Consider the following 27,448-nt stretch of genomic DNA (forward strand, 5'->3'; position numbering starts at 1 on the left):
TAAAATCATATCAAAATGCAGATAATTAGATAGTGCATATATTTGTTATTTACAATATAATATGCCACTTGTTAATGTAAATTAGTGTACTGTTCTGGATGAATATGACATACCTGTGTATTTTTTTTGATTGGTATATATTGTACAATATACATATTAAAAATAAAACAACTGATATTTGGGTGTTTATTTAATTTAAAGGTAAATAAGATAAGGGTCACTTTTCGACTTGGCTGCGTTGTACACGTACATAAACCGCCATAGGTAAGTATTGTCTGAAGAGATACCTACTACGAACGCCTTATATTGGGCAAGATTTAATCCTGCAACAAACATGTATGGATTAGGTAGATATTGCGAAAGAACGGCGATATAATCAAGGCTCTTAATACTGTTTAAAAGGTTTACCTTTGTAAATAGTCACAACTAATTGCTGAAAATATTAGACATGTGGGCCTATGGACGGTTTCCAGGACACAATTTATGGTCTTGTTAGATAGATTTAGGCATACGTTTTAATTTTATTTATGCCTTTTAACCCTAAAACAAAAAAAACTGAACATAATCTTAAAAGTTCGAAAGAGTTCTTCCAGTACTTGTTTGTTTGTTTCAGTAATGTTTACCATCAACGAGCATGATTGTACATTGTAGGCCCCTTAGCTTTGCTTATTCTTATTTAATGTATTGGTATTTAATGGTGACAGCAGAAATATCTCTTGAAACAGAAACGATTCAGAATGAAAACCAAATGAAAACAAATAAGGTGACGGCCATTCCACAGATAAAACACAGATGACACGCGTTTTGGAATTATTTGAACACAGTGTTGCTAACCCGCGATTTTTCAAATTTGCCGCCTTTTACTACTGACAAGATTTGGTTGACGGACTTTATGTAACCACGATCGACAATGAAATTTATCTTCAGTCGCATTGCTAAAATATACTGGGTCAACCAAATCTTGTCAGTAGAAAAAGGCGGCAAATTTGAAAAATGTAGGCTCGAAGGGATATCGTCCCATAGAAAATTTGAATTTCGCGCGTTTTTTTACTGACAAGTTTTGGTTGACCATCTATAATTAAATTATAATAGAACGCTAATTTATCTCGCAAAATATTATTAATGTATATAATTAATATTAAACCTTTTTTAAGCCAGAAAATATTGACAACGCGTCAAACTATTTTTGAATAATTTACATTTGCCATGCTAATTTGTAGCAGGAATGTTTAGCTTAAAATTATGTATTTAATAGCCTTAATATCCCATAAACACATTTTAAATGGCACTTTACACCATTCTTTTTGGAGTGAGCATATTTTTAATAGCGTTGGTGTCAGCTATAATCAAGAAAATGTTCTTTCATTGGAAAGAGGAGCACAAAATCGAAACAATGATGGTGCCAACTTATATGGAACATCCCAGTTAGTTATTTCCAAAGAAAATTTAGTACTAAATTCTTAATTTACTTACTAAATTCTCTTTAGCTCCCGTTGGGATTGAGATTGAGATTGGGGAATATTTCCTTTGTCTAATGTTACCACTCCTGTCCCCATTTACCCCTCTTGACCTTGGCGGTACTACATTTTTTTGCTCTTTACAGCGGTCAGTGTTATAATAATATGCGACAAGTGCGTGGTCCGCCGTCGAAAGTTTGCCGATAACCTGTCCGTCTTCGATATTATCAGTAAGAGCGAGATGAGCCTGGCCAAAGAAGACGATCCGGATGCACCGCCATCGCTGGCTTCGGACACACCTGAGACACGCCCGTTAGAAACTATAGAACCAGGGGCAGAAAAGACCGCAAAACCCTAAGACTAATTTAGGCGTAATTAGAGTGACAGAGAAATATGCCCGCAATTTACGAATGTAGATATAGAATCAGTTACCTAATGTCGTTGTGGCGCGAAACATCATGTGAAGCAAATTTCGACTTCCGAAACGTGAGTGAAAGTTTTAATTTAATATATTTGATATAATTATTTGAGTCTCGCTAAACAAAGTTTTGTTGTTAAGGTACCCTACCTAAATATTTTTACGAGGGATTAAGCATTATTTTTATTGTGGATAAACGCGAAACCTATGTATTAGGTATAGCCTGCTTTTAATTAGTATGTGTACCTACTGTCTTGCGGGTACTTGCTACATAACATAGTTAAGTATCTCTTTGTCTCTCTATCGCTCTATGTCTATAGTAGACTCTATACCTATAGTTTACCTAATAATATTTACTGTTCAGTTTATTTTAAATACCTCGCCCTTCGTCTGCTGCTGAGCTGACTCTACCTAAGTATATAGGCCAATAAAATAAAATAAAATTTAACAATTTATTAATGTTGTTATATTAGGTATATTCAGTTACAATAAACAAAACACTGCATAAGAACAATAGATTTATTGTTTAAAGTCCGTCAACCAAATCTTGTCAGTAGTAAAAGGCGGCAAATTTGAAAAATCGCGGGTTAGCAACACTGTGTTCGAATAATTCCAAAATGCGTGTCATCTGTGTTTTATCTGTGGAATGTGGATCGTGAAATTCGTGAACGACAGCCGTCACCTTATTTGTTTTCATTTGGTTTTCATTCTGATTTCTGTTTCAAGAGATATTTCTGCTGTCACCATTAAATACCAATACATTAAATGAGAATAAGCAAAGCTAAGGGGCCTACAATGTACAATCATGCTCGTTGATGGTAAACATTACTAAAAATTGAGGTTATGACAAATACATGGAAGAACTCTTTCGAACTTTTAAGATTATGTTCAGTTTTTTGTTTTAGGGTTAAAAGGCATAAATAAAATTAAAACGTATGCCTAAATCTATCCAACAAGACCATAAATTGTGTCCTGGAAACCGTCCATAGGCCCACCTGTCTAATATTTTCAGCAATCAGTTGTGACTATTTACAAAGATGCAATAGAATACTACAGAGTATTATGCTTGGTTGAAGTGACCCGGTAACATTGGTAACTTCATTATATTTTTTCAAATAATGACCTGAATTATAGTGTAAACTAAAGTGACCCTTATCTTATTTACCTTTAAATTAAATAAACACCCAAATATCAGTTGTTTTATTTTCAATATGTAATCCTATTTTACAATATATACCAATCAAAAAAATTACACAGGTATGTCATATTCATCCAGAAGAGTACACTAATTTACATTAACAAGTGGCATATTATATTGTAAATAACAAATATATGCACCATCTAATTATCTGCATTTTGATATGATTTTATTTTAGTAAACTTAGAAGACATAGATAGGGAACAAAGAGAATATAAGCACTACGACAGGGAGTTGTTTTTGATATCTTCAAATTTGTTCATCATTTTGATTAACATTGATTTAACATCGCTTTTAAATTGTCCGTCCGTTTCAAATTTTTTCAATAAACCGCAAGTGACAATTTGAATTGACGTACGCAGGGCGCGCTCAGCGGAAAAAAAAATTCTTTTGGTTCGACGTACATTGCTGCTTTTCTTAGCGCAATACTGCTCTTTGAGTGTTGCCCTACTTTAGTTTGCTTTACATTGCTACTGACAAGATTTGGTTGACGGACTATATAGCTGTAACTATAAAAATATAGCTGGTCAAGCAGATCAACAGTAGAAAAAGGCGGCAAATTTGAAAAAAGTAGGCACGAAGGGATATCGTCCCATAGAAAATTTTAATTTCGCGCCTTTTTTACTGACAAGATTTGCTTGACCAGCTTTAGTTGACTTTTTCATATCTTGTAGTATTAGTCCTTTATTGGAGTTATTGGTCCCAATCGCTCTTAGGCTGATTAACTTTCGGGTCTACCACCTTACATTTAGCGCCATACACACTATTTATTTTAATTATATCTGTCTCCGATAACAGTTTTTTGTTTTGACCTAATCTCCTCATGATGCTGCCGTCTGGGTCCTGAAAAAAAAAAGTTTGAATGTCTATGAAAAAGTAAAAATTGGAGTTGCCAGCGCTGTATTTCAAAAAGCTCCAGAATATCGTCTACGAAGGGCGACTGAAAAGTTCGCGGCCTTAGAAAAATATCTTGAATAAATAGAAAAGAATCTTTAATAATCGTTAGTAATGGCGGCAACATTTAAACTGCCAAAGAGGCGGGGAAAAAACTACCATTTTTTTTTTTCTAGCTTAGGCGGCGGTTATTTCAGCCTCCGCTCGTAGCTTCACAAGCTATACACTCGATCTGCATCACCGATACGAATGATTGAGGATAGGACAGATCTTTCTAAATTTAAATTAATAATGGTTCTACAGAGTTTGCAACCAATAATACATGCGGCCCACAGCAATTTTGGTGTCTAGCCATTGTATATATAGTTGCCGCGCACCGCTACGGAACGCGCGGACGCCTGCTCGCGCTTGCGCCACCTAGCGGTCATATCTGTCGTAATAGACGCGTTTTGTTAGAGAGCGAACCTTATGTACCTACCTAGTAGTAGTATTTATTCTGTGCTTATATATGTATAGTTTCTTTCACATAACTATGTATATATATATATATATATATATATATATATATATATATATATATATATATATATATATATATATACCTTATCTTTATAAGTAGCGACGGTAGAGATTCCCTTTTTGCCAAGCTTCCTCCAGTACATCCAAGGCGGGTGTGTGGCGCTTTCGTAGTCATAGGGCAGCGGCAACGTCGCGTCCGCGCTTATTTTCTCGAAGTGGTGAAGTTTATCTGGCAACATTCATACTGGATAATTATTAATAGCCGTAAAAAAAGTGAGAGCGAGAAAGAGATATATCTGTTTCTCGCTCACTTATGGGTGCGGCGCACCAAGGTCGCGGTGCGGTGCGGTAGTGTGTAACGGCTTTTAAAGTGGTTGATAGTGTGTTATCACTCTTATAGTGAACTCGGTTCGGTTGCCCGTTACTTCAGCTACCGCGAACATGGATAATTATCGGCATCTCTATCATTCTTGCATATTCGAGCGATAAAGAGGCAAATAAGACGAACAAACGAACGAAGTCGTTCACAATAGACCCTCTTCCTACACACCACATTTTCGCAGTGGTTCATGAGTATTTCTAGCAATAGTTGTTTACGGCTAAAATTTTAAGATAATCAATGGGCTGGGTAAGTGTAAGGCCTGAGTGGACGCTCGAGGCGGAGCGTTCGGCGGGGCGTGCAGCGTGGCTCCTCAGCTCCTCGCCCTCGCTCACGCGTGATGTGAGCAGCGTGCACTAAGGCCGCTCCTATACGCTTGCATTTGTTTAACATGCACGCCGTACGCCCCGCCCCGCTGCACGCCCAACTCGAGCGTCCACTCAGGCCTTACACAGAAGAATTATCTAACCGGCTCTAATATGCCGCTGGTGGATCTTCACGTACTCGTCGCGGTCGTGGCGCGCCAGCTCGAAGTAGAAGCCCAGCATGGCCATCACCATCATGGCGGTGTGCTGGCGGTGCTGCCCGCCGGCCAGCAACTCGGGGGTGCCGAATATCTGGAAAATTACAGTTTACTGACAATGTGGAGAAGACTGTCTGTCAGGTAAGGCTGGTTTTAGTGTCACGCGGACCGTCCGTGCGGATTGCCAAATTGTATGAGAAAGCTGTCCACTCTAAAAGTGCCTTCGGCCCGCCGTTTCGCTTGTCTAAGCCACTTTTACTATTGGGTCGTGTTTGAGCTCCAACTTCCCCCTCTCGTGTGACGCTTCGGGCCTTCGGCCTTACGCGGAGCTCGGCCTTCGGCCTTCGCGAGCCTCGACGCTTCGCCGCCGGGCCTTCGGCCCGCCGGCTCGCTCATCAACACAGTTTACTTGGTAGAACGCTTGTTGCTGTTGTTGTAGTTGTTGTTTGTGCTGTTGTTGTTGCTGTAGTTTTGTTTTCCAAAGGGAAAAAGAAATGAAGTAGTACTTTTGCTCGAAAGAAAAGGTCCGCATGCGAGCATTTCATTCCCGCAGCTCGGCCTTCGGCCTCGCGTGCTTGGGGAATGGTAAGGGACGCTCCGGGCCTTCGGCCCTACGCGGAGCTCGGCCTTCGGCCTTCGCCGGGTTTCGAAGCTCAGCGTCGGGCCTTCGGCCCGCCGCTTCGCTTATTAAAACACTCGGGGAGGGTTGGTTTTGCTTGGGAGCGTAAGCGGGAAGTTGGAGCTTAAACACGACCCAATAGTAAAAGTGTCCCTACGCCCTACGCGGAGCTCGGCCTTCGGCCTTCGCGAGCCTCGACGCTTCGCCGCCGGGCCTTCGGCCCGCCGGCTCGCTCATCAACACAGTCGACTCGGTAGAACGCTTGGAAGCACTTCATTCACGCAGCTCGGCCTTCGGCCTCGCTTTAAATTACTGGGGGTCGCACGCTTGGGGGTCGGGGTGAAGGCTCCGGGCCTTCGGCCCGTCGCCGGGGTCGGCCTCCGGCCTCCCGGCCTGAAGCTCGCCCTTCGGGCTCGCTTAACACACTTTTTGTATAGGATTTTGCTTTGCTCGTCATTCCCGCGGCGAGGCTTTCGGCCTCGCCCAAAATTACTGGGGGTTGGACACGCCCGGACGCCCGGGGTGAAGCTCCGGGCCTGACGGCCCGTCGCGGGGTCGGCCTTCGGCCTCCCAGCCTAAAGCTCGCCCTTCGGGCTCGCTTAACCTACTTGGAAATTTGACTTTTGCCCCCGCCCGCGCCGTTTTGGACTCTTTCAAAAAATTTTTTTTACATAGTAATCTTGGGCCCCAGGCTCGCCGCGTGCCAAATCTCAGCGCGCTCGGACCAACTTGAAAAAAAAAAAAAAAAAGTCGGCCATTTTGAATTTTTTCAAATGCAGTTGTATTTCTCTCGAGGCCCTCTATGACATTTGGTCGAGCACCCCCCGCCCATCTCGCGCCGTTTAAGAGTTGCCATACAAAATAAAAGTGGCCAGTTTTTCCGCAATTGAAACATTTTTCGAAAAAATTTTTTACCATACGAATCCAGAGGACCCAGAGATTCCTTGACCGAAATTTCAGCGCGCTAGGACAAACTTGAAAAAATTAAAAAAAAACAGACTATCGCACCGCACCGTGACCTTGGAGCGTTGCACCCATAAGTGAGAGCGAGAAAGAGATATCTGTACGCTCCCTGAACTGTTTCTGTGTTCCAAAAGACCAGGAAGAAGTAGGTAAATGGGTAGGGGAGGACATTCAATAAAACAACCACCAGGTCGAAATATTTTATTGTAATAATAGTAACTGTATCATAACAAAATAATTATATTTATTATTCTAAATAAATATATAATTTGCAATAAATGCTTTTGACTTAATCACCTCTCTTGCTACTCTACTACAATATATTTATCGAGAAGGGCATTGCTATTGTTTTTCTATTATTTATAACTATTTGCTTTTATTTGTGTTCAAATGACAACAATCCTAAGTATTCATATCACATTTCACTCACAGCCAAGTGATCCAGATAAAATCACAAACACATAAAACTAATTTCAGTAACAAAACGAGCACTAAACTAAACATACGAAGTAGTAATTATAAAAACTTGGCATACAACTCTCGTTTTATCCCATCTTCATATTTCACAATATAATTTACCTATTGCTAAAATTTATTTTTAGAACGACATTTTTCTACATTCATAGATACTTTAATAGCAATACAAATCTTCAGCAGATTGAATATGAATCTAGCGTATTTATACTATTTACTACCCCAAATCACTAAATGACTCTTTAAGCCCCTAATTCTACACAAAAATGTGCTACAGTTGCTATAGTCTCTGAGATCTCGCGTAATGTTTAAGCACCTAACATACTAAATATATTCCCCATCTTACTAAAAAGTTTTTACCACAGATTTAGATCAAATATATCTTCAATAGTAGTTGGTGAAACTCCATTCGACGCTTCAGAGTCCGTTCTCTGCTTCTTGGAACCTCTCCATCTCTGTCCATAAATCTTCTTCATAACTCCTGACCATCTCCTCAACAGCTCTGACATCTTCCTCTGAAAATCCTCTCGAAGACAGTCCATGTTTCCTTCCAACCATGTCAATGCTTCTTGGCATTCTGTCACCATCGTAGTCGCTTCTATGGGTGTCAAATTTCCAATTTTATCGATTACGGATCGTTTGACGCTATAAATGTAACTCTCTAATTGATTCCTGGCTTCTATTCTCCTGCGATCCTCATTATCGTCTTCTTTGAATATCTCAGCATCGACCATCATCTTCTCGATTTCCTGCTGCTTCAGTCTGTCATTATTTCTTATTATTAGACTTTCCTTGTTGCCCGTGCTTCGATCTTGAGCAGATACACTGAGAACTCCGTTAAAATCTATGTCGAACGTGACATCTATCTTAGCTATGCCTCGGGGAGCGGGAGGTATGCCGTTAAGGTCAAAAGAACCCAATAGATTGTTATCTTTGGTTTGCGTTCTTTCTCCTTCAAATATTTCTATAGTCATAGCTGTCTGATAGTCTTCCAATGTGGTTAGCTCTTTGGTAACTCTGCAAGGTATTGGAGTGTTCCTGTTTACAACTTGGAACATCATGCCTCTAGCCGCTTCCACTCCTAATGTTAATGGCACTACGTCAACTAGAAGTAGATCCTGTAACCTCTCATGCTCCTCTCCACTGAGGACAGCGGCCTGTATAGCTGCACCGCACGCTATCGCTTCGTCAGGATTGACAGATGCCGTCAATGTCTTTCCATCGAAGAACTCAATCAACAGACTCCTTAGCTTTGGTATCCTAGTACTCCCTCCGACGAGAATAACATGTTCTATATCGTGTTTATTAACCTTAGCGTTATCTAGAACTTTCTGTACTGGTTTGAGCGTATCTCTGAACAAATCTGAACATAATTCTTCAAATTGATTTCTGGTTATTTTCCCCTGATAGTCAACATCGTTGCACAAAGACTCTATCTCCACGTAGGCCTCCGAAGCTGAAGTCAAAGCCCGTTTCGCGCGTTCAGCTGCCGTTTTCAATCTCCTCAAAGCTTTAGTTTTTGCTGATATATCCGTATGGTACCTTTTCCAAAAATCCTCTGCAAAATAAGCTACTAATCTGTTGTCAAAATCCTCTCCCCCTAATCGCGTGTTTCCGGCGGTCCCTTTAACTTTGTACATGGATTTTTCATCGATGCTCAAAACGGATACGTCCAACGTTCCGCCTCCTAGGTCGTAGATGAGTACATTCGTTGCTTCCTGTAAATTCTGATCTAATCCATATGCTAACGCTGCAGCTGTAGGCTCGTTTATTATCTTCAATACATTGAGGCCTGCTATGACCCCTGCGGCCCTGGTCGCTTGTCGCTGAGCGTCGTTGAAATAAGCAGGAACAGTCACAACGGCATCCTTAATTTTATCTCCCAAATACGCCTCGGCAAACTCCTTCATCCTGCAAATTATCATACTGCTTATTTCCTCTGGTGCAAACTGCTTTTTCTGACCCTTATACTCTACTTGGATCTTTGGCTTACCGTTGTTGTTAGAAATTACGTATGGCCAGTTGTGTAAATCCATTTGTACGCCTATGTCATCGTAGCGACGTCCAATGAGGCGTTTCGTGCCAAAAACCGTGTTCCAGTGGTTGAAAGGTGCTTGGTTCTTCGCTGCTTCTCCTATGAGGCGCTGGTTCTTCGTAAAAGAGACGTAAGATGGCGTTGTCCTGTTCCCTTGGTCGTTCGATATCACTTCTACTAAACCTTCTCTCCATATCGCTACACAAGAATACGTCGTACCCAAATCGATGCCTATGGCCACCATTTACGCGAACTTAAAAAAACCGCGAAAAAGTTTTAACGAATTTCACTACACAAAGTTTCCAAACGTCCTTCGAAATTTAAACTGAGAGCCGGCGGCGCGCGGTCCTTGTATATATACTCTCGCCCAATGGGTATCGAGAATTTTCGCTTGCTAGAATGTTCCGGCCAATCAGAAAGCTGATACGGTAGAAGCTACTAGAGTTGGGTTGCCAGATCAATGAAACAAGATTTATCAAAATTGTGTTTTGTTTAAAATAGAATGAACGTTAAATTTGGAGCATGGTGTTGTAAATAATGAATTATTAATTAAACAAGTGAGCCACGTAACAATAAAAAATAGATATTTTTTATTAATTACAAGTAAAGTTGTTACTTTACGGATTTTACGTAAATAAAGTATATTTGTTGCGAAATGTATAAATTTAGGGAATCTCAACTCAAGTAACTCTTGTATAGATATTTTATTTATTGCTTGATTTATAAATATGTAATGAATGATAATTAAATAATCCTAGGCTGACCTAATATAGGCATTTATTGTCTGTGCTTCGTTATACTGTTTTCTGAAAAACACTATAGAGATCTCAAAAGATAATAAATATTTAATTTAAAAGATAAAGTTTAAATACCTAATAAATGTAATTACCATAAATTACAGCACCTAGTTTCCATTTTTAAATTTCACCCAAATAGTATACAACATTATTATTATATTTATGAAGATATGTATGCGTAATTAATTTTATTATACATTTTAACCAAACACATTCACTAATAAAATCCCAGAATTCAAGATTAATTTTAAATACTGGCAACCCAGTTCATTCATGCCTGCGTTTGATGTCTAAAGCACGTGTATCTCTTATCTTGCTCACACTAGTAACGATCGAGTTCATTTGTTTGCTTGCTATCTCGCTCGCACTAATCGAATGGGCGCGTTCAAGGTCAAGTTTGTGCAAAACATCCTTTTCTGGAATACGTTCTGCAACAATCTTATTGCTATCGTTTGACGGTTTTATTTTGTTTGATCTAAATGAAAAAGGCACTTACTAGAAATTTGTAGTGTTTACGAGAAATGGGACACACCAAGGACACACACATAATAGGTATGAATGGAGTATTTTTAAATTGTAGATGGTAAACATTACAGCCGTAGGTCGTAAATTGGGATTTACGGACCGCATCGCCTACTTGTAATAACCTTTTACGAGCAAGTGTGTGATGAAAAGAAAAGGTAGTTAAGCAATGATTATTGATTTATAACTCAAGATAGGTTATAGGCGTTCCAAAATTGAAGCGCTTACCTTGTGACAAATTGGACAAGTTGCCTTTAGTCGCGGTCGCGGCTGGACAAGCGAGAAATGTGCACGTGCTAACGCGCTCCCGCACACCGAATGAGAAAGAGACGACCTTATATTTAACAACGAGTGTGACAAAGATGGATGGAATGAGAATATTAAAATCAAAAATAACAGATTTCTTCTTAGTCACAGAAATAAATATGGAAGCTTTTTTTGTGCTCCACAAGTACCTATGAGTATAACCTATCTATGGTTATATAATATCATTGTAGTTAAGGGCATTGGTACAGTCACCATCAAATATAGGAACGGCCAAGACTTTCAAAAATATCTGTGGGCCTAGCCACAGAATAAATAATATAGTACTAGGTACCTACAGAAGATTCACTCTCTAACAAAACGCGTCTGTTACGATCAACACAGATATGGCCGCTAGGTGACGACAGTGCCACGCGCGGCTTATGGCTAGCCACCAAAATTGGTTATGGCTAGCCACCAAATGTTTGCGCCATAGCGAACGAAACGCTAATGTCTCTCAGTCGCACTTATATTATATGGAAGAGTGATAAAGAGACGCTACGGCGCAAACGATTGGCAACTTGGCTAGGCACTCGGAATATGCACTTTAACTTGACATTAGAAGCGTGTTCAGATATTTGTGAGCACCTCGGCCGCTCCGATATATCTGACAGCGAATGTACAGACAATAAGGTCGTGTAAATATATGTTTGGGACTTTGGCTTGTCAACATGTTTGTGAACTCGAGCGTATGTTTTCGCTTTGGCGCGCGCGTTGTGGTGTGAGGCAATAATGGAGGCAATACAATTATACATTGTTGCATGTAATAGAATACTGCACTGCTTGGGTTTTTCAAATATCAACTTTATTCTGTTTGTGTGAAGGTAGACAATTTAATGTACGTATAAAAACCAGACAAAGCAGCTGGCCCTGAGACCCTGTGTGCATTTTTTATACATAGTCCACATTCTATTTTGAACTCTTATTGAGTAAATAAGGGTTCTAAATTCAAATAAGGGTTCCGTTTTTTTCGTTTTGAGGTACGGAACCCTAAAAACAAAGCTAGTGTCTCGCAATCCATTTCGTTCGGCGCTTAGACCTTCTGATACTGATGTGATGATAGATGGCGCTGAATATTTTTAACGCCCCTTTATAGGGAGCGTGCATAAACGGTAGAGGGCAGCACAGGAGACGTCAGATTTGTGTCGCGACGCGTAAATGTGAAGTTTATGCTTCCAAAGTAGCCCACAAGATGGCAGAACCTTCTATGCACAAGAAAACGCACAAGAACGGTAGATGGCAGCACTTACTTTGGCGTGAAGTGTCAATGTACGTGTTTATGGTTCTGATTCAGGCAACAAGATGGCAGACCCTCCAACGCGCACGGTCCCTATAAGCATCTATAAGACACTATAGCGTCAGCTTCGTCTTGTATTTAACCACCAAAGATGGGTGTTATGTTATAAGTTCGACCGCTATGTCAGCTATGTGTCTGAACACCGTAGCTCAGGGATCACCAATTTTATTAGTTTCTTCAGGTGTCCGCCGGTTCTTAAAATAAAATGACCATGGCGGTCCTTTTTTCTTATTAAATAAGCAAAAAAAAATAGTTCAACGGTCCGCCATTTGGTGACCCTGGCGTAGCTCTTAAACGGGTAAACTAAAAGCAGCAGAAAGCAGGTAGTCTAGCGCTAGTTCTTAGATATATTTTATCTAAATCGGTTCATCCATCATTGCTCACCTGCCTCCCGCCGACCCGGCCCGTGACGAAGTCAGGGCTGTTATCCAACACCAGGTAGTCCTCATGCTTGCTAGTGTCGCCCTCTCGTATCTCCTCGATCTGAACGCAGGTTTCCAGTGACAAGAGGGCGTTCACTATCCCTAGGCGCCGGCGCAGGTCTTTGAGGTCAACTAGAAATGATAAATTTATCATTTTAAGGCCGCTTCAAACGTTAGAGCAAATTGCATGCGACAACCAGTGACGGTTGTAGAGGCCATTAGGTCCATAATTGAAAATTTCAAGAGTTGCGAAATTTTTCCAAAAAGTTGGTACATTCTCGGAAATTTTCACAAAGTAAAGTTTCTATTTTGAAATGCCAATTTAACAAAACCTTTTTTTTTTCATATAAAAATATGGCAAGTATAGTTTGTCAAAGGACTGTCTTATTTCAAACATTGAGAGAATCATACTATCTTTGTCTTACACTAGTACTAGCAGTACTAGCACCCAAAAGAAAAGGATGGGTATAGTTTTTTTTTGTTCTTATTTACTGACAATTTGGTCTGACCAACTATATTAAATAATAAATGCCAATTTCCTCGTGTCTGTGGTGAAAATTTTTGTGTTTCACTCGGTGGCAAAAGTTTTTTTAACCCTCAAGATTGATTCAACTATAGAGAAATATAGTAAGACAAGAGTGCTCACTCCATACATCAGTTAGACTATTAATTTCAGTGTCTCTACATCTAGCATCGAGTAGTGGAACTATCAGTACTGCTACTTGACAATAGATGTAGCACCGACCGGAAAGTCTTATCTCAACAGCATAAGACTTTCCGGTCGGTGCTACATCTATTGTCAAGTAGCAGTACTGATAGTTCCGCTACTCGGTGCTAGATGCTAATAGTCTTTTTGGTACTAAAACTGATGTATGGAGTGAGCACTCTATGTATTTTTTCTCTATGATTCAACTTACATTTAGTACTCGTCCTATTTATCAGATATCTCACGACGCCGTCCGGCCACTTGCGTTGATTGTAAAACTCCTCGTTCTCTTTTGAAAGCATCACGGTCTTCATGGGGCTCCTGAAACGGTCGCTAAAGCCTAATTTAACAGCTCACTAAACTAGAGACAAGGGAAAAGCATTTAACTCCGAAGTTCATCTACTTGGCAAGAGATGGCACTAAAAATGTCTAACGCCATCTAGTATATTAGTGAGGAACTAAAGGTACCGGCGACGATAATAGTTTTTAAGCGAGTTCATAACTGACTATGAAGAGAACACTCTGTATCTACTTAATTCTGTTTGGCTAAACTTAGGGCCACTTCAGCCACTTGCGCCATCCCACTAACCCGAGGTTAAGTTGTTAAACCGTTAAGCTAGTATCAAATTGTACTGGTAACCATGGTAACTCCAGGTTTAACCGGTTAACCCCGGGTTAGTGTTTTGCCTTGTTTCTTTCTGCCTTACGATGGAGTAGCCAATTAGTTACAAGTAAAGTTTAATAAAAATGTTAAAAAGATGATGGAGACTTGAAACTTGTAGGTACAGTCAGCAGCAATAGTTGCTAAGCGGGCGAAGTGTTCAAAATGATCTTGACGCGCCTTTATTGTTAAGAGAATAAGAGCGCGTCAAGGTAATTTTGAACACTCGCCCGCTGCTGCTGACTGATGCTTCATGAACCTTATTACAAAGGCATAAGGTCCACCGATGGACAGTTAAGAGTGTTGCTGTGTATAGAGTCTGTGCGGAAAGAGAAGAGTCGTGAAATGTATTGGGCCCCATACATTCCACGACTCTTCTCTTTCCGCACAGACTCTACCATCGCCGACACTGTTGACTGACTTGTTATGGTGGTATCACTGATGTTAATACTATATTAAGACACTCTTTGTTCATATCGCTACATGACTGTTCGTGAGCCTTATTACAAAAGGCATTATAAGGTCTAGGTTAAGAGTATTGCTGCTTACCTTTTGACAGGCTTAGGTTTTATTACATCATGTTCTTCAGTTGACTCCCTGGCCTCCTCGTTTAATGGCTTCTTATACCTTTTATCATTTCTGTAGTGAAAAAAGTGTATTATTACAAGCCATGTAGGCATGTACGGCATGTACCCATCAGACGATTGGTATACGAGTATACCGGATGTGGCAGTACACTCCTCCTGACCAACATTAGTTCAGCGACTTTTAAAAATAACTTGTGTTTTATTAAATTATACAACGGGACTTAATCGCTTATCTAAGTTTTAAGATTTACCTCCGACGTTTCGAGGACGGCGTTGTCCCCGTGGTCTCGGAGAAGACTGGCTTAAGTTGACATCAGCATCTTCTAACCGCGCGAGTTCTTTACTTGTGTTTTAATTTTTAATACACTTTAAAGTTTATTCTAAGACGCAATGTATTGCGAATTTTGTTATGTTTAAAGCGTGACAAGCAAGCGTTCAAAGCGTTTTAAAAGTCACTGAACAAATGTTAGTTAGTTAGAGAAGTAGGTACCTACAACCTACAGGTTAAATTTTTGCTCGTACAGGCCACACCCCGTATATGATACTGATACCTACATTTGATATTAACCAGTCACTTTTTGATAGAGAAAAACATCTACGAGGGTTGCAAGCCTTCATGAGGAAAATATTAAAGTAAATATTATATAATAAATGACTAATTAATCGCACTAGTCAGTAGTCAGTAAAGTGTCCGACAATAATCCTGATGATAAACTCTAGGAGTTCTTTCTTACTATAATAAAACGAAGTTGATTTCTTTGGGACAGTGCCTTTGAGATCTAAATTTAATTTCTCACCTTTCGTCACTCTTTTCCTCAGTTTCATCGTCATCATCAGAATATACTTCAAATATCTCTTCAGAATCTCTCTTCACCGGTGGTTTTTGGTGTTTCGTACGTTCTCTAACAACACAATATCGCATTTTAGGCTCTTTAAGTTCCTAATTAAATTAATCTTACCAGGAAAAGGGAAGAAGTGTACAGATATTTGTTGACGTTTTTGAACAGGTAGAGATTGCTACTAATATAGAATCAAGGGGCACATGACATTCGCAAATAAACTGCTAGAGTCTGTGCGGAAAGAGAAGAGTTGTGGAATGTATGGGGCCCAATAAATTCCACGACTCTTCTCTTTCCGAACAGACTATAAAATGCTTTAATTTCAATGTTCAGTCATTCAAAGTCTAGTGGTAAAGAAAATTTGAGGGAATAAGATTAAAAGACTGTCATAACAGATTCGTCAAAGACGCCTAACCTTCTTTGCGCTGCTCATAGGCGGATTAAAAATGGATATTATGTTTGAACGGCATGGATTTTGAACCCTTTGACCGCCAAAGACGTCAACTGACGCGCACGGCTTCAGCCCAATATCAACCTTCGTGCATTCCGACAAGGTTCACAATGACGCGCCGCGCGCGTAGGGTGGGTAGGGGTATAGTTTGTAAGATGTAATTATTTTTGAAAAGATGTGTCCCGCCGAGTTTGTTGCCGGTCCCATAATGGGATACCCTCCTCCAATTGAGGGGGGATTTAAATCTTCTCGGGGCAGAGGTGTAGAGGTTGGAGCCGGTCTACCTAGCTTTATTTGACGTTCATAAGCGCATTGTAATTATGCCTACTTGAATAAACTATCTTTTATCTTATCTTATCTTATCTAGCTTTCTAATAGACCCCGAAGGCTAATCCTATTGTCTATTGTTAAGAAAAACCGCTCGTGCCACGTGCCACAACCACCTGCATAAAAAATCGGTACTTCAAAAAAAAAAAAGCAGGTTTTTAAAAAAAGGTCGGCAACGCGCATGTAACACCTCTGGAGTTGCAGGCGTCCATAGGCTACGGTGACTGCTTACCATCAGGCGGCCCGTATGCTTGTTTGCCACCTATGTGGTATAAAAAAAACTTCGGTTACTGAGTGCCGGCGAGTCGAACGCTACAGAACCAGTCTAAAATGTGTCATCGAGATGCGTAACAAAGGCGCGTTATCGGAGAGCGCACCTACACTGGTTTTTTGAGCGTCGGACTAGCCCGCGCTCAGGTGCCAAATAGAATAATTAGGACCCTTTTTTGCAGGTAAGTAGCACGTGCGGTTTTACTGAACAATAGACAATAGGATAAGCTTTCGGGGTCTACTAGAAAGCTACAAACTATACTAGGGGTTCCATTGGATATTTCTTGCTTTTTGTTATCTACTTTAGGTACTTACCTTTCATTATCCTTTGGCTTACGTGGCTTCTTACCCTCGTACTGGTTTTCTTCAGACGCATCAACCACCGGCCGTTTCTTCTTTCTCTCATTCCTTTTACAAAGAACAGTAGTTTAATATTTTATATATAAGTAACTAGCGATAGCGACCCGCCCCGGCTTCGCACGGGTTAACAAATTATACATAAACCTCCCTCTTGAATCACTCTATCTATTAAAAAAAACCGCATCAAAATCCGTTACGTAGTTTTAGAGATCTAAGCATACATACAGACAGACAGCGGGAAGCGACTTTATTTTATACGATGTACCTAGTGAATAGCCTAGTGATTATTGTCAATAGTCCGACACGCAACACTCACAATATCCACGCACACATCCGAAGATAGATCCTTTGGCTTTAACTTCTGTATCACTGGTTCCTAAGTAGGGGATTAAGGTTCACGATGACGCGCGGCGCACGATAGGTTAAGGTCAGAAGGTTAAAATAAGCTCACCATTCCTCGCTGCTCTGAGTTTCATCCTCCTCAATCTCCTCAGAGTATCTTCGGGGATTTGCGTTCGACTTACTCTTCTGTCTGCGCGCCCTCCTACCCTCCCTTTCATCAAACATATTATCAGTACAAAACTATAGGCTGTCCGACACAAAAGGCACGAGAAACTCTTAAAGCTAGTTACAAATGTTTACCTTACTTCCGATATACAGACAGCCAAAGAATTTAATTTCCTACCCATTTTGTAGGTACTTTGTCACAGCTAGTGACATTGGTTTTCGAGTTATTACCGAAAAAAAACATGAATTTCAACTGAAAGGGGAAAATTCTAATTTTTTTTTTCGGTAATAACTCGAAAACCATTATGCAACTTTTACTTAGGTCATTAGGTTATTAGGTTCCTCTTGAGTTGACCTACCTCCGGAGTCACTGTGACGTGGTAGTTCTGGGACACCCTGTATATAGCGACATTCATATTGATTGTCACCGTGACAAGGTACGAAATGGGTCGGAAATTAAATTCTTTAACTGTATGATATCAGATATTGGACATAATTAGGGTCCTAGTCCTAATTTACAAAGCTATTTAGGTAAAACTTAAGCACAAACCGGCAACCACTTTTAATTTACAAACTCACAATCTCTACCGCGCGGTCGATTTGTAGAAACCTATTTCTCTGCAACTTTAATCCAGAGGCCAAAACCACCATAATATACTCGTACCTCGTACCTACGCTTTTTTCTCTGATTAAACCTAATACTATAAATACTTGCAATAGTGAGTATACCTATACTTCATTACTAGATATAAAGACAGCCTTACTTAGAAATAAAACTAATATTGTACATGAATGATTTATTGATTTAAATCTCACCTGTTCAGTTCAGTGACTTCGCGCTTGGACCGCTTCATAACCTCTCCATCCTTCAAGCTTGTGGAGTCATTTTTTGTATCAGCTAGTCGCTCTTGTCGTCTTAAAGCTGTGTCCAATGCTTGTCTTTTCTTTCTATCATGAGGCTCAACTTTGGTGTCATTTTGAGACTGTTCCCTGACATCCTCTTGGGCTCTCAAGTGATACTGCGGGTCATAAGGACGCTTCTTAAACCCACCTACATGTTTAGTAGACTGTGGTATGTACGGTCGGTTCTTCGTGCTGGGATATGGCTTAAACACTTTAGTTGAATAGTAATTCTTTGGACAATAACCCCCGCATGCCTGTCTTTGATATTTTTCTATTGATTCTGACTCGGCGCAGAAGGATGTTAAATTACTAACGGCATGGTCTACCATATTTTGCGCGTAGTCTGCTACAATCTGTATAATTCCATGGATATCTACAGGCTCTCCTGTCGATCTTAGGACATCTTTGGACACATTGCAGTATTTCCCTCTAGTATTAATTAACGCTTTGTTTGACAGCTTAAATACCTCTTCGATTATCTTTTGGACATCATCTTCAATGTCCAAGTTTGTCAGAATGTCTTGTGTTTGTTTAGGTATGTTTAATTCCGGCGGAGGAGTTATATCAGGGTTGACTCTTAAGCTCCTGGTGGTTTCTAAGTCTACAGATCTTTTCCTTCTGACAAGAGGGACGCCAGGGTACATGTGGCATAGTTCTATCTTCTCTTGACGGTCTCTCTCCCTGCACTCTGCGCCGTATATGATTTCTATCTTGCGGAGGTCCAGTTCGCTCGGTCCGTCCCATTTTTGCTTCGTGTCACGATCCTTTAAAGAAAGTTTCACTAGTACACTAGTACCTATACATTAAAATGTAATCATGCCTCAAACAACACGAATTAATATATTTACTAAAAAGGTATAAATCAAATTATTTTTTTGTATTCACAATTCATACCCGCTGCTTCTCAAAGGGCAAGCTGGGCAAGGGTCATAGGATCATTCGCTCCAGAGTAAACACCTTTTTATGCATTAGCTATGATTCAGTTTTTTACGTTTGTTAAATCTATCTATTCTATACCCTATACCTACTGATGATTTAACTCTTGTGTGTTTATGAAAACACCATAATTTCTCTCTGCAATCTCTGTATGTGCACGATGTCCAGTGAATCCTCAAGACCTTTTAACTATATTTACTTAGGGGCTGAATGTTTTAAATGGGAAATTTTACTAAGTATGTACTTAATTTCTTAGAAAGATTATAATATTGCAAAAAACAAGACGAACCGCCACTAAATAGACAATGTTGGGTCACCATCAGATGGCAAAAATATGTAAATTGTAATTTCACGAAGTAAAATGAAAACTGAAGAAATTGCTTAGCCTGTTAAATACGGAAAATGTTATCTATTTAATATAAATTACCTTGAATATAATGGTCCGATGGCCATTCTTACTGAAGTCCCGGTCCCCGAAGTGCATCACGCTGTTGACGTCATAGGGTAGAGCGCGGAGGGCCGCGGGCAGCGCTATGTCTTTGGTGAATAGCGGGATAGCGTCTAAAAATAATAAAATACAATATTATTTTGCCCACCAATAGTACTTTTTACACACAAATTTAACTCATAAGTTTGCCGTTATGTAATTTATTTAAGTATTTTTAGTTTTTATTTTTTTTCAACCTGTGATACAGGATTTTCCTAGTTCAGGTAGAAGTCAATAAAAAGCCTTACTTTATAAGATATTATTAACCTAATGTTAAATTTATGACTATGTTTTTCTGAATAAAGTTTTATTATTTATTATTTATTTATAGTACTAAAACAAATTTACACTTTTTTTTATCAAGCAGATACGTCTGCAGGCGAGTCTGCAGGCGATAGATAGGTAGATAGGTACTGTTTTTTTAAATGAAAGAAAAAATCACCGCTTCGGGTAAGATTCGAAGTTGCGAACTTTTTTAAACAACATACTAGCGATAGATGTCGTTATGCGCCTCCTTAAAAGGCGTGTAAACAAAAGGAAGGAATGGAAATATTCGCGCGCTTCTGGAGAAGCTTTGGTAGCTCAGCTGGTTTGAACGATTAGGTTGATTAGGTACCTACAATACAATACAATACAATAGTACAAATGGCGGGCTTCATAATCATAAAGAAAAAAGGTTAAATCAAATAAGCAACATGTTGTAAGTAACATTTTATTACATCAATAAAATTATAATTCCTTTACACAACATAATCTTAACAAACAAAAATTATCTTATCTTTTAGGACACCAACGTTTACAAATAGTTAACTCAGAGACTTTGAAATCTGATTATCAGTTTTTATATATTATGATATGATATATATGATAGATGAATAAAAAAGTAAATAAACATGTTTATAGAATAATTGTTTTTAAAATACCTAAGTAATTCTAATTATACTTATGCTTTGTGTAGGTCAACAGTTAATATCAAGGCACATGTTGCTAGCCGTATTAGGTACAATTTATCGCCATTTTCTGCGGTTGGTGATCGTTCTCGCAAATTCGTTCAGAGCTCCTCATTTGACTGCAAAAGTGCAAACTGACTACTACTACAAACCCCGATTAATAACAAAAGAGGCCTGTCCCGGGAAAAGTTGTTTTTTTAATAATTCTACAGTGTTGTAACCTTGTGCAAATGACATAATGTGAGAATAGGTACAGCCGTAGGTTCTTCAGGAGGCGACCCGGCCGCTCCAGCGATGTCCAGATGTGTATACTTCACATTCCTATCCTCCAGACCCCCTACTTTAATCAGAAACCCGGCGGCGAGCTGATGATGACGAGCCTTCGCGTCCATGTCTACTTGAACAAGATCATCGCCTTTGCATTTACCATCGTTGACTGATAGATCTTCCGGTCTTATCACGGACACTTCTATGCCTTCTGCGACCCTGGTACCGCTAAACTGAAGTCGGTTAGCATGGTTCGTTGCTCTAGCAGCATAGTTATCCATTGCAGCGACATATCCTCCGTAACAAGCTCTAGCATGCCCTGTCAATGTCGCTATAGTGTAGATATGTGGATTTATATACTTATTAGCGACTTCACCCAGCTTGAACAGTGCATCAGCCATCGCGAATCGACCTTCCGCGTCTGTGTTGGTCACTCTAACAGTTTTACCGCTTCTGGAGACTAGTAATTCATCAGCCACGTAAGAATCTGCCCCGATAGAGTTCCTGCAGAGACAGAGGGTCCCGATGACCTTTAGATGTGTTGGTTTAAGTATGGAGCAGGCCTTTAGGAATCCAGCTACGGCTGCTGCTCCACTTTTATCTCTAGACATTCCAGCCATTTTGCCTGATATTTTGATGTCAGCGCCGCCCGTGTCGTAAGTTACTCCTTTACCAACCAGCATTAGAGTTTCAGTGACTCTAGCTTCGTTTGAAGGAGTGTATTCAATTTGTAGCACACAAGGTTTATGCCTTTCTACGCGACTGGAAGCTCTAGAAACGGCCGCCAAAAGCGGGAATTCCTCTGCAATGTATTTCTCATCATTAAACGCAGTTATGACTACGTTACTGCAACCAGCGAAGGTCTTTTTTACATAGTCAACTATTTTTACTGGTGACATTCTTTCGGGATCACCTCCTGCTATATCTCTAGCGACAATCCTAGCTGTTTCCAAAGCAATAGCGTTGCTTACAACCTTTTTAAATGCGTCCGTGTTCTTCTCCTCGGCGTGGAACCCGATCTTGTAGAAGTTATTAATTTTTCCACGTTCAACTACGTGTAGAGGTTGGTACAAAGCTTCAAAGGCACCGAGGATTGACACTAGTTGTCCATCAGGATAGTCCACACAGTAAGGTATAATCAATAGTGGTTTCTTAATACCGGCGCTTAATGCTCTCACAACTCCTTTCTTTGCCGCTTCCTTCAAAACTCTCACATCATGATATGGTGTAATTTTACCAGTAGGTGCTAATGTGAGTCTTTTACCACTGACATGCTCACAGTTCCAAAGGGTGCACTCCTTATATACGTGCTTGTCTAGCTTAGTTATTTCTTTGACAACACTGCCGATGTCTCTTGAGAGAGGCACATTCTTTTCTTCTGGATACAAGATGAGTATGACACCATCGTAGTCGATTGACTGGACGTTGGTTTCAATAAATATATTCGTCTCTAACTTGTATGGGCTTAGCGCCATGTCTTTTCCTCGATACGACTTCGAAACAACTGCTATCTGATGTTAATTATTAAAAATAAATTATGTTGGTGATAACTTTGTCACGATCTAGTTATTATCAGTGACTACAATGATAATATTGATAATGTTTGATAAAGATATTGAAAACCAACTTATTTCTGCATTTGTTCAAATAGGTGTCACTAACAGTCATAACACCAAAACAAGACTTAAAACAGATTTGGAAATTTTATTTTTTCCTGGATTAGCATTCTTATCCGAAGCGAAGAACTAGATTTACACCGGCTTGTCAAACAGCCAACCAGCATTAGTTTCAGCTTCATTTTAAGGAGTGTATGTATACTAGGTATGTATAGCACACAAGGATTATGTTGTTTACTGCGTTCATCAAAGAAAGGATAGCCAAATACCCCGGCTTCCCTGCGATTTTTTGACGTGTTAACAGTGACGGTAGTGGTGACGGTACCTATTTTATTATTTATTCATTTGAGCGAACTGCAGCAAGATTTAACTAGCTGCAAACTTATCTTTGTGTTGCTTTACGGATCTACACCGACAGATTTATAGTAGACTAGTTGTTGTTTGTCAAATATACTGTATGGAAATACAATCAAATGATAAAGACTCAAATTAAAAGGATATGTTTACACGTTGCACCTAGGAATGTTTTGAAAGTAACGGAAGCGAAAGAGGTATGTCAGGATCGTAGCAAGTGGAAATCCGTGGTCTCTGCCTACCCCTCCGGGAAATGATTATATGTATGTATGTATTACGTTGTTCTATATTTTCAAACTGCACGTCGATGAAACTGTCCCGGGACTGTCGGTTGTGCTCGAAGGGGAGCCCTAGGGCTCCCAACACGATGCGATCCATCCACGGGGCTTCTAAGCAATCGTAGCCAAGGGTCACGATCTAAAACAAGTACGGAGGATGTGAGAAAACTTAAAACGTAGCCTCTAGCCCAGTGGTTCCTAACCTTTTCAGTCCGGTCACCCATACGGAACCAGGGAACCTGATTTTACCCCTCCTCCCAATGGTAATAAAAAATAAAACGTGAACGTTTCTTGTATTGTTATATCAAGTTAGCTTACCTATTTACCCCCCTAAAATACCAGTTTTACCCCCACGGGGGTAATTACCCCCAGGTTAGGAACCACTGGTCTAGCCGCCCAGGGGACCGATTTTTGAAATTCGACCGCTCGATTTCGTGTATTTCGTGTAGTGCGTGCGTGTGTGGCCGAGGGATCCTCTCTCGTATAGGGCTTTACAGCCACGAACACAAGTGTCGTAACCGGGATACTGCTTAAACATCTGACACAGATGGTAAAGGCCTATTATTAGGCATGCAAATTCTACTAATAGAATTGAAAACGAGTGGTCAATACCACTAGATTCCCAATTTCTATCGCTCGTATTACAAAAATCAGCATTTCGCCGTTTTCCACCGATTTTCGAGTGACGAAATCGAGCGATCGAAATTCAAAAATCGGCCCCCGGGCCCTATTACAATGTCCCCCGTTACATTTTCATTTAGGTACTTATATCAATCAATTTTCAATCAAAATTTCATTTCATTATATATTGGTAAGTTTTGATGTCTGGGCAGCTATAGAGAAGTGTTTGAGTCTTAATTAATTCATTACATGGTTTGTGGTCGCTTGACACGGTTTGTATATGACACCGTAAGATTGTGAACCCGTTATTTTATAATCTAACGGAGGTTAGGTTAGGTTAGTTTATAATTTTCCTACCGTCAGTTTATAATTTAACTAGCGAGATTATAAACTGACGAGCGTTTACAATTTGACGGTGACATAGGTATATATACGGCGTTATTCATAAACGGCTGCTAACATAATCAGTTGATGATCGTCGTTTGTCCCTATGTCGTTATGCCATAGAGAGGGACAAACGACGATCATCAACTGATTAACTTAGCAGACGTTTATGAACAACGCCGCTAGTTTGTAACCTTAGAGACCCCACACTAGCTTTAAAGCGTCGGCGTCTAGTCAGCGCTATGGAAAATGGCGTCTCTGCGCAGTTGCGCCATAGAGAAATATAGTAAGAATAGAGTGCTCACTCCGTACATTAGTTTTGGTACCAAAAAGACTATTATTTTCGTAGTCGACATCTAGCATCGAATAGCGGAATTATCAGTACCGCTACTTGATACTAGATGTCTAGTGAGTCGCGACTCACGAAAATTGTGTTGAACAACAATTTACAACTAATATTAAAGCAGATGGAGTTTAAAAAAGAGTTCCGGCTAATCCGGTTATATTATTAGCTGAAAATTGTCGAGCATTAGACTTTTGTGTCGGTGCAACATCTATTGTCAAGTAGCAGTACTGATAATTACGCTACTCGATGCTAGATGTCGACTATGTCTATGTGTCAAAGGTTAACTGGAAGAGATCCCTTAAAGGGATAAGTTCGCCTGTTATTTTTTTGTTTTGTTCTGATTTTTGTACAACAAAGTGTTTTACTACTACTACTACTACTATGAAAATAATAGTATATTTGGTACCAAAACGGATGTATGGAGTGAGCACTCTATGTATTTTTTTCTCTATGGTTGCTCTAACGTTGCGTCAAGCAGCAGCCATAGAGTTGACTAGACGCCGACGCTCGGGACAACACTAGTGGCACTTACGTGCGGCTCATCACTCGAGTGTCCGTGCAGGTGTATCTCGCACTTCCTCGTGCCGCGCGGGTTCTCGAACGTGAGCACGTGCTCGTGGTTGGCCGGCGGAACCATCACCGGCGCGAACTTGAGGCACGTCTTGAACGCGATGAGGGAGAGAGACGTCATTATAATCAGCGTCTGCTCGTTGTCTATGGAAAATAAATGATTATTAATATATAGCTGGTCAACATCTGGTCAAGCCACAGACTTGTCATTTTCGCGCTCGAAATCTTGTCAGTTCGCGCCTACATTGTTCAAATTTGCCGCCATTTTCTACTGACAAGATCTGTTTGACCAAGAGTATATAACTTTGGCAAGTTAGCTTTGTTAGAATATTTTTTTAATTTTGAATCAAGCAGTTAAACGTTATAATTTCATAGAAGTTTCACGCGTAGCACATTACTACAGTGGCGTAGCGTGAACATCTAGCCGTGGGCGAAGTCGCATCTGCGAGGCCCTTTGTGTATTCCCAAGATGATAAAAAGGGTTGGCTTGTGCGAGGCCTCTTTACATGGGCGTAGGCAGGTAGACAGGGGGCAGCTGCCCCCCCCCCCCCCTCTCTCTGGAGCTCAAATTTTACGTACAATGCATGCCCCTCTGTGCCCTCTGCCCCCCCCCCGCAGGCCTATCAACTCGCCACCCCCTAGTTCACTGGCTGGCTACGCCCTTACCCCTTTAAGTGCGAGGCCGTGGGCGAGGGCCCTCTTCGCCTAGGCCTGGCTACGCCACTGATTAGGTATTAGAGAAATGACTTACCAAAATGCTCGCTATTGATGAAGAACGGTACGGACCCATTCGGCCAGGCCACGAAGTTCGGTGGCGTGACTGTAAAATGATGACTGTTTGTAAAATTACAAGGTCCTAGCCAAGATGGTGGACGGTAATGTCTATCACTCCCATATTAGTGCTACAGATGCGCCCACAATACGACCGGGCCCGTTTATCAAAAGCTTGTAGGTAACTTGTAATACAAGCGGAAGTCACTTTTTGACAGCTTTGGTTAGAAAAGGACTTCCACTTGTATTACAAGTTAAGTCAAGCAGTGGTAGGTACTGATAGTTCCACTACGACGTTAGATGTCGACTACTAAATAACTCGCGTTTTGGCCAGAAAACTGATGTATGGAGTTACCACTCTTTCTTTATTTATAGGTATTTCTGATATTTCTCTATGGTACTTTCTATATGTCGCCGGCCGATCATAAAATCCGCCCAATCGTTTTACTAACTCCTCTCTCTCCTAACTCTCGTGTTTCGTGTAACTTTAGTTCCCGTGTAATGTTTTGACGGTTAGGTAGACGATAGGTAGGTTATGTTATGTAGAATTTTAAGTACTTATTTGGTGTAAGAAAGTTACCTACCTAGCTTCGTTAGGTTGCTTCAGATGCCCGAAGGGCAAACTGTCCAGAAATATAACCCCGCGGTTTAAGCGTGAAGAGGTAACCGACAGACAGACACTTTCGCATTTATAATACTAGCTTCTGCCCGCGACTTCGTCTGAGTGGAATGATGGTGATGATGAATTGATGATTGATAAAAACAAGTCCTTTCTCAGAGCCCAAACTATCTCCATAAGTACCAGATTTTGTCCAAATCTGTTCTGCGGTTTACTGTTTAACACATTTAGTGCCGAAAACCCGACTATCGGGTATTTTATGATTTCGTTCCCAGGCCGGACGAACCGATAGTCGGGATCGTGGTACTACAGCTTTATATGACGAAATTGTTGTGGCCTGGCGGATGTCTTGTTTGGCTGGGTGGCAATGACTGTGTTAAGCGTTAAGAAGCTATACAGACAGACACATTTTCGCATTTATAATACTAGAATAAATAGTAATTAGACTTACTCGGAGGTGCTGTTCTCGCATATTCCTCATCTATATCACACAATACAAAATTAATATAATAATATAAAACTAATATTTTGAAGCCCCTGCGCTTCATATTGGGCGGTCAATAATAACAATAACAATTTTATTGCTAACTGTATTTTACATTTATTGATGTGTGAAGAAACACTTTCGATATAGAAAATGGAAACGTTAGTAAACCGATAAGCTTGTTTTAGGGTTCCTTATTTTCATGAAAGGATATACGAAATTTTATGAAGTTTACCTCATAATTGAAGGGATGTTTACAAAAACAACATAACTGCTTAGAGCGGTTGACACTTTTTTAAGAACATTGTTAATCGTTTCAGGTGTCAACCAGTGT

The 27,448-nt window shown here is 40.2% G+C and overlaps 4 protein-coding genes across 4 annotated transcripts; 1 reads left to right on the forward strand and 3 right to left on the reverse strand.

Moving 5' to 3' along the window:
• Positions 1–1,196: 1,196 nt before the first annotated feature.
• On the forward strand, positions 1,197–1,815 carry LOC134660080 (uncharacterized). The gene is made up of 2 exons (XM_063515780.1): positions 1,197–1,424; positions 1,604–1,815. The coding sequence occupies exons 1-2, from the start codon at positions 1,283–1,285 to the stop codon at positions 1,813–1,815; spliced, it is 354 nt and encodes a 117-aa protein (XP_063371850.1). The 5' UTR covers positions 1,197–1,282.
• Positions 1,816–3,766: 1,951 nt separating this feature from the next.
• Positions 3,767–27,256, reverse strand: LOC134660081 (uncharacterized). The gene is made up of 15 exons (XM_063515781.1): positions 27,082–27,256; positions 25,992–26,060; positions 25,203–25,384; positions 23,320–23,458; positions 19,795–19,928; positions 18,345–19,195; positions 17,473–17,574; positions 16,977–17,069; positions 15,572–15,676; positions 14,737–14,826; positions 13,738–13,844; positions 12,783–12,952; positions 5,335–5,482; positions 4,570–4,715; positions 3,767–3,916 (listed from the first exon to the last, which is right to left on the reverse strand). Exons 1-15 carry the CDS (start codon positions 27,176–27,178, stop codon positions 3,767–3,769), a joined length of 2,583 nt encoding a protein of 860 aa, XP_063371851.1. The 5' UTR covers positions 27,179–27,256.
• On the reverse strand, positions 7,737–9,981 carry LOC134660310 (heat shock protein 70 B2-like). The gene has a single exon (XM_063516056.1). The coding sequence runs from the start codon at positions 9,721–9,723 to the stop codon at positions 7,801–7,803; it is 1,923 nt and encodes a 640-aa protein (XP_063372126.1). The 5' UTR covers positions 9,724–9,981; the 3' UTR covers positions 7,737–7,800.
• LOC134660118 (putative aminopeptidase W07G4.4) lies at positions 20,988–22,631 on the reverse strand. Its single transcript, XM_063515822.1, has one exon. The coding sequence runs from the start codon at positions 22,544–22,546 to the stop codon at positions 21,011–21,013; it is 1,536 nt and encodes a 511-aa protein (XP_063371892.1). The 5' UTR covers positions 22,547–22,631; the 3' UTR covers positions 20,988–21,010.
• Positions 27,257–27,448: the final 192 nt, after the last annotated feature.

The sequence above is a fragment of the Cydia amplana genome, chromosome 26 (assembly GCF_948474715.1).
Source record: "Cydia amplana chromosome 26, ilCydAmpl1.1, whole genome shotgun sequence".
Lineage (NCBI taxonomy): Eukaryota > Metazoa > Arthropoda > Insecta > Lepidoptera > Tortricidae > Cydia > Cydia amplana.

Bases quoted from the DNA above. Each gene is read 5' to 3' on its own strand.
- LOC134660310 (XM_063516056.1), bottom strand. From the start codon at position 9,723: ATGGTGGCCATAGGCATCGATTTGGGTACGACGTATTCTTGTGTAGCG.
- LOC134660080 (XM_063515780.1), top strand. From the start codon at position 1,283: ATGGCACTTTACACCATTCTTTTTGGAGTGAGCATATTTTTAATAGCG. The intron at 1,425-1,603 runs GTTAGTTATTTC...TGCTCTTTACAG, and splicing joins AACTTATATGGAACATCCCA to CGGTCAGTGTTATAATAATA.
- LOC134660081 (XM_063515781.1), bottom strand. From the start codon at position 27,178: ATGAAGCGCAGGGGCTTCAAAATATTAGTTTTATATTATTATATTAAT. The intron at 12,953-13,737 runs GTAAGTTGAATC...TATCATTTCTAG, and splicing joins AAATAGGACGAGTACTAAAT to TTGACCTCAAAGACCTGCGC. The intron at 3,917-4,569 runs GTATATATATAT...TTTTTTTTTCAG, and splicing joins TCGCTACTTATAAAGATAAG to GACCCAGACGGCAGCATCAT.
- LOC134660118 (XM_063515822.1), bottom strand. From the start codon at position 22,546: ATGGCGCTAAGCCCATACAAGTTAGAGACGAATATATTTATTGAAACC.